The following is a 17,303-nucleotide window of genomic DNA, read 5'->3' as shown; positions in this document are numbered from 1 at the left end:
GCACGTCAATCAAGTGCCTCTCCTGAGTCGACGTTGACTGATGATGAGGCTACACAGGATGCTCCCAATATGAAAGAGCAGTTGTCACAACCAGTGCTGCCAGAGAACCCCCCTGACATGACAAAGAAAGCATCCAGGCAGAAATTATCGGATCAGACAGTTCAGGATTTGCCAATAGAACATGATGAACTTGACAACACAAAGGCTTGTCAACCGATTACTGACAGTTCTTTGTCAACAGACAGCTGTGAGGACCACTCTGAGGATGTCAGCGCTGGAAGTAAACTGGAATCTATGGCTTCTGAGAGTGAAGATGAAACACCAAAACCGAAAACCCGTTTACAAAAATTAAAGAGAGCAGTGAAAAAGCTATTTCACAAAAAGAAAACCACCTGTTCAGAGGCACCTGACGATGAAAGTGCACGTCAATCAAGTGCCTCTCCTGAGTCGACGTTGACTGATGATGAGGCTACGCAGGATGCCGCCAATATGAAAGCGCAGTTGTCACAACCAGTGCTGTCAGAGAACCCCCCTGACATGACAACGAAAACATCCAGTCAGACATTATCGGATCAGACAGTTCAAGACTTGCCAACAGAACATGACGAACTTGACAACACAAAGGCTGGTCAACCGATCACTGACAGTTCTTTGTCAACAGACAGCTGTGAGGACCACTCTGAGGATGTCAGTGCTGGACATAAACTGGAATCTATGGCTTCTGAGAGTGAAGATGAAAAACCAAATGGGAAAAAACTTTCGCAAAAGTTCAAGAGGGGAGTGAAAAAACTATTTCACAAAAAGAAAACCACCACTTCAGAGGCACCTGACGATGAAAGTGCACGTCAATCAAGTGCCTCTCCTGAGTCGACGTTGACTGATGATGAGGCTACACAGGATTCCGCCAATATGAAAGAGCAGTTGTCACAACCAGTGCTGCCAGAGAACCCCCCTGACATGACAAAGAAAGCATCCAGGCAGACATTATCGGATCAGACAGTTCAAGACTTGCCAACAGAACATGACGAACTTGACAACACAAAGGCTGGTCAACCGATCACTGACAGTTCTTTGTCAACAGACAGCTGTGAGGACCACTCTGAGGATGTCAGTGCTGGACATAAACTGGAATCTATGGCTTCTGAGAGTGAAGATGAAAAACCAAATGGGAAAAAACTTTCGCAAAAGTTCAAGAGAGCAGTGAAAAAACTATTTCACAAAAAGAAAACCACCACTTCAGAGGCACCTGACGATGAAAGTGCACGTCAATCAAGTGCCTCTCCTGAGTCGACGTTGACTGATGATGAGGCTACACAGGATTCCGCCAATATGAAAGAGCAGTTGTCACAACCAGTGCTGCCAGAGAACCCCCCTGACATGACAAAGAAAGCATCCAGGCAGACATTATCGGATCAGACAGTTCAGCACTTGCCAACAGAACACGATGAACTTGACAACACAAAGGCTTGTCAACCGATTACTGACAGTTCTTTGTCAACAGACAGCTGTGAGGACCACTCTGAGGATGTCAGCGCTGGAAGTAAACTGGAATCTATGGCTTCTGAGAGTGAAGATGAAACACCAAAACCGAAAACCCGTTTACAAAAGTTCAAGAGAGCAGTGAAAAAACTATTTCACAAAAAGAAAACCACCTCTTCAGAGGCACCTGATAATGAAAGTGCACGTCAATCAAGTGCATCTCCTGAGTCGACGTTTACTGATGATGAGGCTACGCAGGATGCCGCCAATATGAAAGCGCAGTTGTCACAACCAGTGCTGTCAGAGAACCCCCCTGACATGACAACGAAAACATCCAGTCAGACATTATCGGATCAGACAGTTCAAGACTTGCCAACAGAACATGACGAACTTGACAACACAAAGGCTGGTCAACCGATCACTGACAGTTCTTTGTCAACAGACAGCTGTGAGGACCACTCAGAGGATGTCAGTGCTGGAAGTGAACTGGAATCTATGGCTTCTGAGAGTCATGATGAAAAACCAAAAGGGAAAACACCTTTTCAAAAGTTTAAGAGAGCGGTGACAAATCGATTTCACAAAAAGAAAATAGTCACTGGAAGACAGCTGCAATCGTCGGATTCTGAGAGTCAAGATGAAACACCAAAACCGAAAACCCGTTTGCAAAAGTTCAAGAGAACGGTGACAAAACGATTTCACAAAAAGAAGGTAGCCACTTCAGATGCACCTGAAGACACATCAAATACCTTTAAGACAGAGGCAGAAGGAGTTGCTGAGGATGCTAAGTGGATTCTGAATGAAGAAATCGACATTGAAGTTTTAAAGAAACAATTCACGGAAGTATGCATTGATGTGCTGCAGTACATCCGTGATTCTTCCGTAACCTTAAAGTTGCAGTCAAACTACCATCTGCCACGTTAACAAAATACTTTTCTCCTTACACCTTTCTATAGTAACATAAAAAAAACACAAAACACACTGCTCAAAAAACTTAGAGAACACTCAAATCACCAATTGGATCCTGTTGAACAAAATTGTACATTTAAAATCTTGACTGACATGCATTGTGTGTTTGTCAAGAGTTTAATGGCATAAGAACAGTCATATGTAACAAAAGTGCTGTCAGCATTAATCTTGTTAATCTAGCGAGCTACCGCGGATTGCCCCATGCGTTGAGCTGCAAGGCGTCAACGCGTTAACAAGCTAGCCACACTAACGCTTGGACGCCGTGCAGCCCCATGCATGGGCCGAATCGCCTTAGCTCGCTAGCGGAGATTTGCGGTTATGGTGTTTACATCATTTTAACAAGATTAACGCTGACAGCACTAAATAAAATACCCCAACCAGTCATGGCAGATGGCTGTCCCTCAATGAGCCTGGTTCTGCCGGAGGTTTCTTTCTGTTAAAAGTGAGTTTTTCCTCCCCACTGTTGCCTAGTGCTTGCTCATAGGGAATCATGTGATTGTTGGGGTTCTCTTTATATTGTAGGGTAAACCCCCTACAATATTAAAGTGCCCTTAAGGCAACTACTTTTTATAATTTGGCCCAAATTAAATTGATAAATAAAAAAATCCAAAAAAAAGAAACGTGTGTTATATGCTTCTGATTGTGATGGCTTGTACATCTTTGAACCTTTAGCAATAATGAATAGCAATAAGTGGTTCAAAACCGTTACGCTATGCTATAGTAATGCAAGACCTCAATGAGAATTTCACCAGTACTGAATATGGTGGGGCACCACTTAAGTGGCCTCTACACACACCAGCAACATGGAGCCCTATCTTGAGCTTGTGCCAGGATGGCCAGCCTATGGCTAGGTCGCTCGTAATGGAATAAATGTATAGTTTTCAAGTGAAGTTTATTATTTTTCACATGTTTAGGGTTGTATGTAAACTATTATTTTTGCTATATACAATAATCTCTCAGGTAACAGGAGTCATAAGTAACGGAATTAGGGATGCAACGATACAAATTTTTACAAACCGATACGATACCGATACTTGGATCTGAGTACTTGCCGATACAGAGTACAAAAACCGATACTTCTACCACACACACACACACACACACAAATGCAATGAATTGGAAGACAGGTTTTATTTTATTCTCTGCCGATAAAAAATAAAATCTTAATGAAAATGACCACAAAAAAATTTCAAGTGAAAAATAAGCACTTCTGTTAAATTATTGCAGAGTGTCCACATTTAACAAAATATCACTGAACTATTGGCACTGTCTCGAGCTTTCAGAATAATAAATAAACACTTCTGTTTGGAATAAAATAAATACAAATTAGGTTTGAGAATAAAATAAACTTTTAAATTATTGCAGAGTGTCCATATTGTAAGCAAACAAACAAAACAACGAAAGTATTTGGCATTGACGAACTCCTCATCTGCCCGTGGATCATCAGTACACTGCGCCGTTAAACCAAGGACTGACATCGCGCACACACTGCTTGTCTTTACCTCTTCAGAAAGTTTTGGCACCATTATCTCCCTGATGTATGGCCGGTTGGGAATTTCATATTGCGGCTCGAGTATGCTGAGAAGACGGTGCAATCCTATGTTTTCCACGGCCGGCAGTGGCTGGTCATCCAGAGCGATAAAATGAGTCAGAGCCTCTGTTATATAAACTGCCCGTGGATTTTCTCTTGACATTTTTCATCGCTTTTCTAAAACCTGAGTTAAAGTTGGCTGTTCCGGTCCACACTGCTGACATTTTGCTTAGCCTAGCTACAGCAGCCTCCAGTTTCTCTTTTTTATCTGGAGCCGCCAGTCTCACTCGCCTAACCCTGTGCCTGTTTAGTGCAGGATGTCCCCCTAGTGGCCAATCTAAAAAACTACAACAGAAATGACATGCCACCCTCTGATTAATGAAATAAGTTAGTATCGGTTCATGGTATCGGTTAACCAGACAAAGAGCGATTCAGAAGACTCTTATGAGGAAAACATCGAGTGAACAGTTTATCTTGCCCGGGATAGGGTTACCGGGACCCTGCCCTGGAGCCAGGGTGCCCGAGGGCGAGCGTCTGGTTGCTGGGCCTTAGTCCATGGGGCCTGGCCGGGTACAGCCCGAAAAGGGGACATGGGCCCATCCTCCTGCATGCCCACCACCCGCAGGAGGTGCCGTAGGGGTCGGGTGTATTGTGTGCCGGACGGTGGCCAGGAGAGGAGGCCCTGGTAGACTGATCCCCAGCTACCAAAACTGGTAATTGGGACATGGAATGCCACCTCTTTGGTGGGGAAGGAGCCTGAGTTAGTGCTAGGGGTGGGGGGTAAAATCGATACTGTGTAGTATCGTGATATTTTGTTTGCTAATAATGTATCGATACAGGGACAGCAGAAATCGATATTTTGTTACAAAAAAAGTTTTTGTGGACTCTGACTTCAGAGCACATTGATCAGCTCCTTTTTCTGAGCAAGAATCCTGACATTCCTTCACTGTCCAAATGTGTTTAAATTTTTTATGGCAGCAATAAACATAACAGTTTACTTATTTTAATTTAAGACATGTTTTATTTTAATTAAGTTTAAAACTTTTTTATTTAATGTAAAATTATATTTTGTTTTAATTTACTTTCAAATTCTTCAGTTGCTGAAGGGGCTGCATAGTTTTCACAAATTGCATAGTTCACAATAGCTATAATTGTACCAGATGGTAAGTTGGACTAGACTGTAATACAAACCGTTCAGTTTGTCAACAATAAAACTGACTGACATGTGAGACTTTGTTATTAGATAAAATGAATATTGATAAAGTTTACCTTTATGTACAGAATCTGAATATCACAAAATATTTTTAAAAAATTGCAATAATATCGTATCGTGCGTTAAGTATTGTGATAATATCGTATCGTGGGATGTATAGTGATTCCCACCTCTAGTTAGTGCATGAGGTTGAGAGGTATGGCTAGATATAGTCGGGCTCACCTCTACGCATGGCTTGGGCTCTGGAACCAGTCTCCTGGAAAGGGGCTGGACTCTGCCTCAGTCTGGACTTGCCCCTGGTGAGAGGCGGCGGACTGGGGTGGGTATTCTAATATCCCCTTGGCCTGCTTCTCAGGAGGGGAAAGTGGTGCTCTACCTGCACTGTGTATAGTGCTGGTGGAGCGCTGCTGACTTCGACTGAGAAAATTGTCCGGCGGTGGAAGGAATACTTTGAGGACCTCCTTAATCCCACTGACACGTCTGTGATATATGTTTGAAATAATGAGAAGATTTGGGTTTGGAAAAAACTTTCTGGGGTGGATCAAAATTATATACAAATCACCAATAGCATCTGTGTTAACTAACGGCTTGTTATCCCCCCCAATTACATTGAGCAGAGGTACAGCACAAGGTAGCCCATTTTCACCATTATTATTTGCTTTGGCAATTGAGCCTTTGGCCATGGCCATTAGACAAAATCCAAGTGTTCATGGAGTTAAAATTGGGGATAGACAACATAAAATTCTGCTCTATGCAGACGATATTCTTCTGACACTGACTGACCCTGCTAACTCTATACCTGTTCTTACTAGGTGTATCAAGGACTTTCGTCTTATATCTGGATACAAGGTAAATTTCGATAAATCTGTTATAATGACTATGTGTAGTGGAGGGGCCATTGAACCTTTATATGTAAAACCCTTTCACTGGGCACCATCAGGTTTTGTATATTTGGGAGTTAAAGTTAGAGCAGGGTGATACGACCAAAAATTTTTATCACGATATACATTTGAAAAAAAAAGAAAAAGAAACCATCAATGTATTTTCACTTAAACAAGCAGCTGTTTTTATGTGCATTAAAGTTATATAAAAATGTAACAGTGGAAATGCAAATTCCTTGCTGACAGTTTAACCAAAAGGCATTTCCAGTGGAAATTGGCCAACATATCCTCAGCATAACCATGTATAATATCCACAAAACTTAAAAAGAAGTTATACACACACAATACGGTAATATTATGTTGAAGCACAGTACGTATCACTCCGCGAGGCGCCTGCCTACGATAGCCGTAATGCTCCGACAATCCATCAAGCAGTGCAGCTTCGTAGCTTAGCAAAGTCGCACTAAAACATTTGACAGATTTTCAAGCGCCAAGTAGCACATAAAATCGTTTTGAGGTCAGTAAACACCAGAATTCATACATAAGGCACACGGGATTATAAGGGGCACTGTCGATTTTCAGAAAAATCAAAGGATTGATTTTAAGTGTGCCGTATTTTCCAAACAACACGGTAATAACGATGGCCCGCTAGGATGCTCTACCAAAGTAGTGCTTTGTTGTGTATCTGACGGACGAAAGCTAAACCAGTCCCACACCACTGAAGTTGCAGCATTTTTACTAACCAATTCTGGTTCATCCGTTTCATTTAACGATCCACTTTCGCTCTTCTCATTCTGCGTCGCCGCCATGTGTGTATGTTAACATAGGCACTGCGCATGCGCGTTTTACCCATATTCTATCGCGATATGTCATTTTCCTATCGTTGCCCAAAATTACACCATTATTACCGTGAATGGTATGATATAGCCCAGCCCTAATGGCAAGGATGAATTATAGATGCATTTTAATAACAACTTCAACTTGTCTCTATATCAGCTTACAAATAAATGTGAACTGAATATGAAAATAATTTGACATGAATTACCCTTCTAGTATTTGTCACCTAAATGATTGGGAATCCCAATTAAACTGTTACAATAAAAAGGAGTAATTTACATTAGTGGAGTCAGGATTAAAAAAAACAGTCAGGAGGATATGGACAATAACATTTCTTATCTATGATTTAATTTGTTATTATTGCCGGATAGGCAAAGTGGGATAGAGTTTCTAAACTAATAGATTTGGAATAGGCTTCATCTGGCCAATACATATGCATATGCACAATGCTGGACATTATATAAATTTGCAGTAAACTAAAAGAAAGCGAATGCCCAAGACTTGCACCCACATTGATTTAAATGCACACAAATATAATGCAGATAATATCACTAATATGTAAAAAATTATTTTTATTTAAAAAAATCTATTTAAATCATAAAAGCAGATTTTGATCATAATGTATCTAAAGAACAATACCAGGTAAGATAATTGAATTGAACTTAAATAAACTATTTTGACAATTTAGTATAAACAAGTTAAAGTGTTATTTAACTATGTGAATGGAATGATAGAAGATCAAAGGAACCTGCCTCATGACATCACGGTGCATGTGGTTTTTAGCATAGAATGTTGAAGGATAAGATAAAAGGAACATGCCTAATGACATCACAGTGCATGCGGCTTTGATCATAGAATGCGAAAAGGCTTAAATACAAGACAAACCTTATAGAGGTCCTTAATTATACACATATATTACTTTGTTTTACACAGAACATCTGTACTAAAGCAACATTTAGCACAAGAGAATAACCACTTAAAAAAACAAACAAAAGAAAAACACCCAACCAAAACATGACAGAAAAATCCAATGCATTTAGTGAAAGCAGTAAAACATCGACGATTTGGCTGGCTTATGCCACATTTGAGATATATCATTTCTCAAATGCGGGAAGGCAAGAAGGAACACGCCTGCCAAAAATCACACCAAACCCTGGCCAAAACAAAGAGGAAATGAGGAATAAATCTAAAAGAGTAGGACGCAGGAGTCTCTGTGCAGTTCCTACTGGTTCTTTTCCTACATTACCACAGAAACCAGCCTGCCCTACTGGACCAAAGCCAGCCACTGTGACCGTTAAAACTATGATGGTGCCAGACAGGAAACTGCCCCAAAATCACCCATACCAACAACAACGGAGGAATCGATCTAAAAGACCAGAAAGCAAATGTCCCGATGTAATTCCTACTGGTTTGTCGCCCATGTTTCCACAGAGGCCCCTACCCCCTATTCCATCAAAGGCACCCACTGTGAGCTCTAACACTAGGAAAAATTTACCAGTTAAACATCACATGGTAAAAGACAAGAAAGTAAGCTCACCCAGTAAATCTCTGTCCAACTCAGGCAAAGACACCGTGAACAGTGTTATGTCTCAAAACATGTTTACTGATAATGAGGTTGTGCAGACTGCTGCTACTATGAAAGAGAAGTTGTCAGTACCAGTACTGTCAGAGAGCCCCTTTGAAATGACAAAGAAAACATCCAGTCAGACGATATCGGAGGACAATGCAGAGGTTGTTATTGCTGGAAGTGAACTCAAATCCACGAATTCTGAGAGTCAGGGTGAAAAACCGGAAGGAAAAATAGGTGTCCAAAAGTTCAAAAGAGCAATGATAAAACGATTTAACCAAAGGAAAACAGCCACTTCACAGGCGCCTGACGAGGAAAGTGCCTCTCCTGAGTCAATGTTGACTAATGATGACGTTGTGCAGGGTGCTGCCTTTATGAAAGAGTTGTCAGAGAGCTCCCTTGACATGACAAAAAAAACATCCAGTCAGACGATACTGGATCAAACACTTCAAGACTTTCCAACAGAAAACGATGAACTTGACAGGACAAATGCAGGTCAATCGTTTACTGATGGCTCTTTGTCAACAGACAGCTGTGAGGACCACTCAGAGGATGTCAGTGCTGGAAGTGAACTGGAATCTATGGCTTCTGAGAGTCATGATGAAAAACCAAAAGGGAAAACACCTTTCCAAAAGTTTAAGAGAGCGGTGACAAAGCAATTTCACAAAAAGAAAATAGTCACTGGAAGAGAGCTGCAATCGTCGGATTCTGAGAGTCAAGATGAAACACCAAAACCGAAAACCCGTTTGCAAAAGTTCAAGAGAGCAGTGAAAAAACTATTTCATAAAAAGAAAACCACCTCTTCAGAGGCACCTGACGATGAAAGTGCACGTCAATCAAGTGCCTCTCCTGAGTCGACATTGACTGATGATGAGGCTACGCAGGCTGCCGCCAATATGAAAGAGCAGTTGTCACAACCAGTGCTGTCAGAGAACCCCCCTGACATGACAAAGAAAGCATCCAGTCAGATATTATTGGATCAGACAGTTCAAGACTTGCCAACAGAACACGACGAACTTGACAACACAAAGGCTGGTCAACCGATTACTGACAGTTCTTTGTCAACAGACAGCTGTGAGGACCACTCACAGGATGTCAGTGCTGGAAGTGAACTGGAATCTATGCCTTCGGAGGGTCATGATGAAAAACCAAAAGGGAAAACACCTTTCCAAAAGTTCAAGAGAGCGGTGAGAAAACGATTTCACAAAAAGAAGGTTGCCACTTCAGATGCACCTGAAGACACATCAAATACCTTTAAGACAGAGGCAGAAGGAGTTGCTGAGGATGCTAAGTGGATTCTGAATGAAGAAATCGACATTGAAGTTTTAAAGGAACAATTCACGGAAGTATGCATTGATTTGCTGCAGTACATCCGTGATTCTTCCGTAACCTTAAGCTTCCAGTCAAACTACCATCTGCCACGTTAACAAAATACTTTTCTCCTTACACCTTTCTATAGTAACATAAACAAAACACAAAACACACTGCTCAAAAAACTTAGAGAACACTCAAATCACCAATTGGATCCTGTTGAACAAAATTGTACATTTAAAATCTTGACTGACATGCATTGTGTGTTTGTCAAGAGTTTAATGACATAAGAACAGTCATATTGAACAAAAGTGCTGTCAGCGTTAATCTCGATAATCTAGCGAGCTACCGCAGATTACCCCGTGCGTTGAGCTGCAAGGCGTCAACGTGTTAACAAGCTAGCTGCACTAACGCTTGGACGCCGTGCAGCCCCATGCATGGGCCGAATCGCTTTAGCTCGCTAGCGGAGATTTGCAGTTATGGCGTTAACATCATTTTAACAAGATTAACGCTGACAGCACTAAATAAAATATCCCAACCAGTCATGGCAGATGGCTGTCCCTCAATGAGCCTGGTTCTGCCGGAGGTTTCTTTCTGTTAAAGGTGAGTTTTTCCTCCCCACTGTCGCCTAGTGCTTGCTCATAGGGAATCATGTGATTGTTGGGGTTCTCTTTATATTGTAGGGTAAATCCCCTACAATATTAAAGTGCCCTTAAGGCAACTACTTTTTATAATTTGGCCCAAATTAAATTGATAAATAAAAATCTCCAAAAAAAAAGAAACGTGTGTTATATGCTTCTGATTGTGATGGCTTGTACATCTTTGAACCTTTAGCAATAATGAATAGCAATAAGTGGTTCAAAACCGTTACGCTATGCTATGGTAATGCAAGACTTCAATGAGAATTTCACCAGTACTGAATATGATGGAGCACCACTCAAGTGGCCTCTACACACACCAGCAACATGGAGCCCTATCTTGAGCTTGTGCCAGGATGGCCAGCCTTTGGCTAGGTCGCTCGTAATGGAATAAATGTATAGTTTTCAAGTGAAGTTTATTATTTTTCACATGTTTAGGGTTGTATGTAAACTATTATTATTTTTGCTATATACAATAATCTCTCAGGTAACAGGAGTCATAAGTAACGGAATATATGCACCGCCTTTACGTATTTAAATTCCAAAATATGTGTAACTGTATTCCGTTACAGTTACTGTTTAAAAGGGTGGTATTCAAAATACAGTTACTCTCTGAATCGCTACCTTATCCTGGTGGAGGGGTTTGTGTGTCCCAGGGATCCCAGGGGCTATGTTGTCCGGGGGCTTTTGCACCCTGGTAGGGTCTCCCATGGCAAATTGGTCCTGGGTGAGGAACCAGACAAAGAGCGATTCAGAAGACTCTTATGAGGAAAACATCGAGTGAATAGTTTACCTTGCCCGGGATAGGGTTACCGGGGCCCTGTCCTGAAGCCAGGCCCGGGGAGGGTGCCCGAGGGCGAGCATCTGGTTGCTGGGCCTTAGTCCATGGGGCCCGGCAGGGCACAGCCCGAAAAGGGGACATGGGCCCATCCTCCTGCATGCCTACCCAGGAGGTGCCGTAGGGGTCAAGTCAAGTCATCTTTATTTACATAGCACAAAAGACATCAAGTACATACACATACATATACAAAACTGTACAAAACTGTACACTGTCTCAGTCTGGACTTGCCCCTGGTGAGAGGCGGCGGACTGGGGTGGGTATTCTAATATCCCCTTGGCCTGCTTCTCAGGAGGGGAAAGTGGTGCTCTACCTGCACTGCGTATAGTGCTGGTAGAGCGCTGCTGACTTCGACTGAGAAAATTGTCCGGCGGTGGAAGGAATACTTCAAGGACCTCCTTAATCCCACTGCCACTTCTTCCGAGGAGTAAGCAGAGTCTGGGGATGACCCACCAGTTTCCGGGGCGAGGTCACTGAGGCAGTTAAACAACTCCTTGGTGATATATGTTTGAAATAATGAGAAGATTTGGGTTTGGAAAAAACTTTCTGGGGTGGATCAAAATTATATACAAATCACCAATAGCATCTGTGTTAACTAACGACTTGTTATCCTCCCCATTTACATTGAGCTGAGGTACAGCACAAGGTAGCCCATTGTCACCATTATTATTTGCTTTGGCAATTGAGCCTTTGGCCATGGCCATTAGACAAAATCCAAGTGTTCATGGAGTTAAAATTGGGGATAGACAACATTAAATTCTGCTCTATGCAGACGATATTCTTCTGACACTGACTGACCCTGCTAACTCTCTACCTGTTCTGCTAACTTTATTTTATTGTGTATTTATATGTGTTTACTACATCATTTAAGATTCCCCCTAGACTGTTTTACTCAATCGTGCTGCTTGAATGCCCTTGTGATAGTGATGTGCGATACCACTGATTTCCTTTCCGATCCGATACCAAGTAATATTCAGGGTGGTGTCGACGATACTGATCCAAAATTACAAAATTTATTGTATCTCAAATTATAGCATCATAATGATTACAGGACATCAGATTACTTGTTCTTATCACTTAATAACAGTGTTGGGAAGGTTACTTTTAAAATGTATTCCATTACAGATTACAGAATACATGCCCCAAAATGTATTCTGTAACGTATTCCGTTACGTTACTCAATGAGAGTAACGTATTCTGAATACTTTGGATTACTTAATATATTATCATGGTGTTTACAACTACATGAATGTACTATTGCTGTGATTTATTACTGTTACTGAAGGTCCGCGGCTCCAAACCGTAGTAAAGGGACCTCTAACTAATACGGTGGGTTCTGTGTCGGGCTCCTAGCCAAAAACTAGCTTTACTTTGTTGTCTGGGTCAACTTTGCTAGCGAGAGACAGAGAGAGGCGTTGAAAGGCTGCTCCAACGGAACTTATTGTTTTTGGAGGAAAACACGAACACAGTGTACAGTCGAGTCTTAATAGCTTACTTACAACTATGCTGGTCAGGCACTCTTCTTGGCTGCAGTGTTAATTTTTTATATTTACATGCTTCCAGCTCCCGTTTTTGCTTGATGACAGCTCGTACTTTTCCTTTTTCTCCCTCCCTCGCTCACAGACACATAACGTGTATGGCAGTCCATTCTCCCTGCAGCACGGACTACACTGCCTATGATGCTACATTCTTTAGAGCTATACTGGTAGCATTCTGCCTATTAGCTTAGCACAACAACAACAAAAAGGCCTCTCTCTCACCCAGGAAACACGCAGCGTCACCCTGTAACCATGGCAACCGTAACGCTGCCACCTGGAACAACAGAACGTAGCTGTCAAACAAAACCCAAACAGGCCTGACCCGCGACAATACAAAACAGGGAAGTACCGCCGTGTAATCCATTTATTTCAACAAAGTAACTGTATTCTAAATACCACCTTTTTAAACGGTAACTGTAACAGAATACAGTTACTCATATTTTGTATTTTAAATACGTAACGGTGGTACATGTATTCCGTTACTCCCCAACACTGCTTAATAATGCAGAGTTCATCATATAGAAATAAAAAACCTGAAGTTGTGCGCTATTTGAACACCTTGCCTGCCAGCAGCACTAAAGGACTCCGTGAGAGACGTCTGTCTCGCCCTAGCAGCACCTGTCCCTGTCCTCCTCTTCAGTTCACCTCAACACACGCTCGTCATATTCTGTGATATGATTTACTCTGAGGTGTTTGACAAGGTTAGTGATGTTGCCACAACCATACATGCCAAACCTCCCGATTTTTCCGGGAGAATACCGAATTTCAGTGCCCCTCCCGAAAATCTCCCGGAGCCACCATTCTCCCAAAATTTTCCCGATTTTCCACCCGGACAACAAAATTGAAAAACCATATTGCAGAATTCATTGCGCGGCCCAGCCAATTCCAGTTTCCAACAATGACGGCAGCGAGTTTTAATGTTACTCTTATTTCTCTTTCTGGGTCGCAAAAAAACTTCTAACATATTGTCAGGTGAGAATGTAGCTGTGTAAACTTCAAATATCTGAGCCGATCGACACTACTCGGGTTAAAATATATATATATATATATATATATATATATATATATATATATATATATATATATATAGGCCTGCACGGTATGTACCACCGGCAGATAGAGGAGGTGGCTGATATCCAGAAATCCTACCAGTGGCTGGACAAAGCTGGACTGAAAGATAGCACAGAGGCACTAATCATGGCAGCACAAGAACAAGCTCTGAGTACAAGATCCATAGAGGCTGGGGTCTATCACACCAGGCAAGACCCCAGGTGCAGGCTGTGTAAAGATGCCCCAGAGACAATCCAGCACATAACAGCAGGGTGCAAGATGTTAGCAGGCAAGGCATACATGGAACGCCATAACCAAGTGGCCGGCATAGTGTACAGGAACATCTGTGCCGAGTATAACCTGGAAGTCCCGAGGTCAAAATGGGAAATGCCCCCAAGGGTGGTGGAGAATGACCGAGCTAAGATCCTGTGGGACTTCCAGATACAGACGGACAAAATGGTGGTGGCTAACCAACCGGACATAGTGGTAGTAGACAAACAGAAGAAGACGGCCGTAGTGATCGATGTAGCGGTTCCGAATGACAGCAATATCAGGAAGAAGGAACACGAGAAGCTGGAGAAATACCAAGGGCTCAGAGAAGAGCTCGAGAGGATGTGGAGGGTGAAGGTATCGGTGGTCCCCGTGGTAATCGGAGCACTAGGTGCGGTGACTCCCAAGCTAGGCGAGTGGCTCCAGCAGATCCCGGGAATAACATCGGAGATCTCTGTCCAGAAGAGCGCAGTCCTGGGAACAGCTAAGATACTGCGCAGGACCCTCAAGCTCCCAGGCCTCTGGTAGAGGACCCGAGCTTGAAGGATAAACCGCCCGCAGGGGCGTGCTGGGTGTTTTTTTTTTTTTTAATAATATATATATATATACATCACTTTGATAACTTAAAAATGTTATTTTGGCTTTTTCAGTGTTTTATTTGTTAGTGAGTAAATCGGTTTGGCTGAGATTAAAGTTATTAGATTAAATTAGATTAAATTAACCTTTATTAATCCCTCGGGAGGGTTCCTCCGGGGTCTTCACACAGCTGAATAAACGTCAAACAGAAAATGATTAAACAGAAGAGTTTACGTCAGTGCCCGGTTATATTTTAGATAGCAAGGAGCAGACGGCAGCGTTTCACTCCACCGAGGGAGCTCGCGACGTACTATGGTAAATGGCCTGTATTTGTATAGCGCTTTTACTAGTGTTCCCTAGGGACCCCAAAGCGCTTTACACACCCAGTCATCCACCCATTCACACACTGGTGAAGGCAAGCTACCGTTGTAGCCACAGCTGCCCTGGGGCAGACTGACAGAAGCGAGGTTTATGTAAATGAGGCAAAATAAGTGGCCCCATATTTGGAGTATAAATCAGCCCATTCCAACTCATGTTTTCAAAAATGCTTAATTCCCACCCCTGACTCTTGGTTGTTATGTAGGTGACTTTGAACCCCCTCCCCCGCTACATCTGCTGTCAGGGTGCCGGTTGAGCAAACATGACACTCTTTTCATTAATAACTTAGCAGATACTGTAAAAGAACAATCAGGCACTTTTACGACTTTTGGCTCACTATGAGGAACCCTGTAGTGACTTGGAGCCAGCAGGATATCACTTCATCACACTAATACATTTAGTGTGAAGAAGTGAGGAATTTGAAGAGGCTGTGAATCATGGGATATGATAGGAGAACAAAACAGAGATTCGAGAGAGCTCATCTGCACACATACAGCTTTTTAAAACCTTATTTTGGGATCAAGTCAGCAAACTTAATCAGGTCTGATCAGGACTGACTGGTGATTATGTATATGCAGGTTTGATGAATCACTGGCCACTAAAATTTAACTACATTTAGGTAGGGAGTGATTTAATTTGGCTTCCAAATGAATGCCCAAATAACTGCCTGCAGGCATTTCAATGTGGTCTTTCTAAAAGAATTTGATCCCAAATGTTTTCAGATAAGAATAAAAAATTATTTTCTATATTTTAAGTTGTCATACATAAATTAGGCAGTGTAAAATTCATGAATGTTTAATACAGAACAATTAAAGGACAGTGTTTACTTGCACGGAAATACAATTAAAAAAACTCAAAAAAGGGATTTCAGATCAAAACAAGACATTAAAAATATGAAAGAATATTGCTACTGCCTTCCAAAATAATCTGTATGATGCTCTTCACCGTCTTCATCATCCTCTCGCCTTTTTCAATACTTTCTGTAAAGAAAGAACGGAAAAATTTTAGAGTGAGCTCAATTTGACACAACACTGAAATTTCTAACTTCTGTACAGTATGTTTAAAATATCTTTAATAATATGAAGAAGTGCCAGCATACTGAGGGAATAAAATTATGGCTGTTTTATGTAGTTTCAATTACAATGATTAAAAGAAAAACTTCATAATGTAACAAGATGATAGCTGTTATTATTTTACAGTAACAGAAACTACCTAGCGTCGAGAAATTCTTTACAAGTCTTTGAAATGCTAACATGTGATTTGATTGTGTGTGCAGAGAAATAATATGTTTGTTTGTTTATTTTAATATTAAATAATATGTATTTTCTGCTGTAAGGGCTGATTTATATATCAGTTATTCAATCAAGACCCCTCCAAAAAGGGGAAAAAAAACGTAGTTTACTTTTACATTTAGTGCTTTACAGTTATATACAGTGATGGAAATATTTAAAATAATTAGATCTCTAATTTTAAGGTTGTTTCGTTAAACGGAGAGACAGAACCAAACGATTAATCGGGAATCAATAGATTAACTAATGGTTTACTAATGAATAGTAAATCTCTAATCACTGGTTGATTACATGATTGTGTTGTTAATGCAGTGCTGTGAACATAAACCGACCTTGGAGACTGCCCTGACGTGCTGAGCTCTGATCGTCGCAGATTTCTCCTCAAACGCTTTGGCCTTCGCCTCTTCAGCCAGGCTGTTCAGGAACAGCAGTGTCAGCAGTTCGATCTGAGCACACAGGAGCAAAAACCAGCTGTTATTTAGCGTCGCTCATCTACCGGTCAGCTGCGGACAAAGCGATAGCCTACCATCGCCTCTGACGCCGGCCTCACGTTTATGTTGCCCTTCGCCTTCGTCTTAATTGTACTTTTCAGTCTGGGCGCTTTGTTCAACATGTCGATGAAGTTTCTCTGTGAAACAAAAAAGACACACCCCACGAAAAACGTTTGTTTACGTTTTCTAATCTCCCGCTTTGTTGACTTCCGGTGTAGATTCTTCTTCGTGGTCTTATAAGCCGTTTGCCTCCTTGCTTTTTTCATCCGCGCCATCTAGAGTTTTGTACTCATTACTGCGCAAAGCAGTAAATGCTTTCTCACCTTGTATTTTAACATACCAACACATAAATAAATAGATAAATAAATAAAAAGGGTAGAAGATTTAAGGCAAACATGACAAAATATTAGGGTTGAAACTTAGATAAAAGTAAAAGTAACATGCCCATGC

The 17,303-nt window shown here is 41.6% G+C and overlaps 1 protein-coding gene across 1 annotated transcript; it reads right to left on the bottom strand.

Moving 5' to 3' along the window:
- Window positions 1-15,741: 15,741 nt before the first annotated feature.
- LOC148098386 (centromere protein W-like) lies at window positions 15,742-17,062 on the bottom strand. Its single transcript, XM_087851834.1, has 3 exons — window positions 16,889-17,062; window positions 16,695-16,808; window positions 15,742-16,053 (listed from the first exon to the last, which is right to left on the bottom strand). The coding sequence occupies exons 1-3, from the start codon at window positions 16,973-16,975 to the stop codon at window positions 16,027-16,029; spliced, it is 228 nt and encodes a 75-aa protein (XP_087707960.1). The 5' UTR covers window positions 16,976-17,062; the 3' UTR covers window positions 15,742-16,026.
- Window positions 17,063-17,303: the final 241 nt, after the last annotated feature.

This window comes from Neolamprologus brichardi, chromosome 15 (assembly GCF_056152115.1).
Source record: "Neolamprologus brichardi isolate AB-2024 chromosome 15, ASM5615211v1, whole genome shotgun sequence".
Taxonomy (NCBI): Eukaryota; Metazoa; Chordata; class Actinopteri; order Cichliformes; family Cichlidae; genus Neolamprologus; species Neolamprologus brichardi.
The sequence above is the reverse complement of the archived record's forward strand: the minus strand, read 5'-3'. Positions and strand labels throughout refer to the sequence as shown.